General features: G+C 34.9%; 1 protein-coding gene across 1 annotated transcript; it reads left to right on the top strand.

Annotated features, from left to right (window-relative positions):
• The first annotated feature begins 430 nt into the window (after positions 1–430).
• Positions 431–2,033, top strand: LOC141668728 (SKP1-like protein 1A). Its single transcript, XM_074475721.1, has 2 exons — positions 431–770; positions 1,749–2,033. The coding sequence occupies exons 1-2, from the start codon at positions 474–476 to the stop codon at positions 1,875–1,877; spliced, it is 426 nt and encodes a 141-aa protein (XP_074331822.1). The 5' UTR covers positions 431–473; the 3' UTR covers positions 1,878–2,033.
• Positions 2,034–2,617: the final 584 nt, after the last annotated feature.

Raw genomic sequence — 2,617 nt, forward strand, 5'->3', positions numbered from 1 at the left:
GGTAAAAAAATCTTGCAGAGTCTTGCTGATTTTGTGAAATTTCCAGAAATCCATATTTCCAAAAATTAAAAATGAACTAGCAAATCTAAAAAAATCCACAAGGTTTTCAAATAAAAAAAACCACGGAGTTTTGAATGCCACCAATTTTGATGGACTTTTAAAAATTCAAATTGAATACCGCCATATTTCAGTAGATTTTTTAAAATCTAAATTGAATACACTTATATTTTAAAAGACTTTTTCTAATCTCTAGAATACCATCAGATTTTAAAGGATTTTTTAAAATCGTAACTAAATATCTCTTGATTTTAAGAATTCAAAAAAATATTTCAAAATCTTGATTGAATACGCCTCTATTTTAAATCATAACCGAATATATATATTTTCATAAAGAATTAGCGGGTCTATATAAGTATTAAGTATTGCTTACAAAACCCTAGCAACTACAATTTCGTTGTTCAGAGGAAGCAGCCATGGAGAGTACAAGCCTACGCCTAGTAAGTCGCGATGGACAGGTTTTTGAGGTAGACGAAAACGTAGTTTTGGGTTCTTTGACAATCGTTCAATCAAGGCAAAAGAGCGATGATCACGATTCCCCTGTTGTACTCGATGAGATTGATGGGAAGACTTTGGAAAAGGTTATCAAATACTTCAATCGTCATTATGTACCATTTCCTGATCTTGCCGACGAGGCCGTGGCCAATTCTCTCAAAGCTTTCGATGCTGACTTCGTGAATGTTGATGAGACCACTTTCTTTAATCTAATTGATGTTTGTCTCTCTCTCTCTCTCTCTTCTCTCTCTCTCTCTCTTCTCTCTCTCTCTCTCCCTCCCCCCCTCCCTCTCTCTCTCTCTCTCTCTCTCTCTCTTTATTTTCTGATGTAAATGGCTTTTGTACGATTCTTAGTTGTTTCGTACTGTTCCTGTTTATCTTACTATGATCTCTTAAGATGGCTTCTGATGAGTTGGTGATTGAGCAATGTTTAGATTTTTTTCTTAACCTACTCTTGATTCTTATTTTTATTAGTTCAAAGGGTTGAATCCTAGTAGCTGTTGGGTTGTTGGTTTTAAGATTTTAGTTTTAGTGAATATTGAAGAAAAGATGTAGTTAGATGAGAAGAGATGATTTTGAGGTTTTAGTGACTAGGTCTTTTCTAGAATAAGTTGGCTCTCTGCTTTTTTAATTGTTGCATTCTATATTAGTTGTATCAATGGTGCGGCTAAACTGATTAGATCTTATCACTATAGTTGTTTACTGGATTTACGAGCAAAACTATGGAATGTTCGGAGTTCTTAATAAGGTTTTGATCGTGTTTAATGCTATTGTTTGTCTTGGTCAAGTAAATCAGAAACTGTTGTAAAAGAGCACAATTGTTTTTTTAAAGAAAGGTAATGATTGATTAAGGTTAATCAGACAAGCATGGATGAGGTTTTAAATATAGGTTATGATAGATTAAGGTGAACCATTCAAACAGGGATGGAGTACAGACTAACAAAAGTAAGATGCTTATACATACAAGTGAGATTGTCTTATCTCAAACTTGGTGCCAAACCTAAGGATCTGTAATATTTAGTTACGTATTTGCCTTGACATAATCAAAGATTTTTGATTGACAAAGTCTAGTGCAAGATACCATGAACATATCTAGTTCCAGATATATAGTACTATGCATGTTTTCTTTGGATTCTCCACCTGTGTAACCATTGGTAGTACAGATTATTATTAAAGTTTATCTTTTGTGATTTCAGGCAGCATACTACCTCAAAATCAAGTCATTGATGGATCTTACATGTGCAACATTGTCAAAGAAATTGAAAGGGAAGAACGATAAGGAGATCCATGAGGTTATAGAAAACTGGAAACAGTATGCTGACTAAAAAGTTTGATACGGGAAAATGGTTGTATTTTGGACATTGTCTCTTTAGCTAGCCTTGTGTGTGTGATACCCAAAGACTTTATTTGACAAGAAAATCTTAATTAGACTCAACTTGTTATCCAGATGCTACTCTGTGCCAATATATATGCAAAAGTTTGTGGGGATATTCTCAAAACTCTACAATTCATGCTTCGGTTATACAATATAATACATATTTCGTATAGCTGTTTAAATGTCTGCATTTACGAATTAATTTTGTATGTGATTTGAAACCCTTGCGTTTTCCCCCCATCTTTCAATTAGTACAAATTTTGCTCCACAAACAGCCACATCCATGTTAGAAAATTAGTCCACAATTGCAAAGAGAAAGAAGCTTTTTTCAGTTGTATTAAAAGAAGATCCCTATATCAACAATTGTGTTAATCCTCCAACTCGTTCTCATACTTTTAAGATTGTGACGGACTATATTTGGCTCTGCTCTTGAGCTCTAGACGACGAATACCTTTGGGCATCAGCTTACCTTTGGTTTTAAACTCTACAAGAATGACACGTGTCAGCATAACTTTGATGCACCCTAAAAGTGGTCCTCACCTAGATACACGTGTATACAATCCATCCGAGTCAGGCGTCATCCGCCTCCAACAACGAACGATCCTGATCTAAAAGTACCAACCCCTAAACCCTACCTACCTTTGGACTATTAATACCCCAAAGGAAAAGGGTTCAGGGGTTACACACTTA

The sequence above is a fragment of the Apium graveolens genome, chromosome 6 (assembly GCF_009905375.1).
Source record: "Apium graveolens cultivar Ventura chromosome 6, ASM990537v1, whole genome shotgun sequence".
In the NCBI taxonomy this organism is placed as follows: Eukaryota; Viridiplantae; Streptophyta; class Magnoliopsida; order Apiales; family Apiaceae; genus Apium; species Apium graveolens.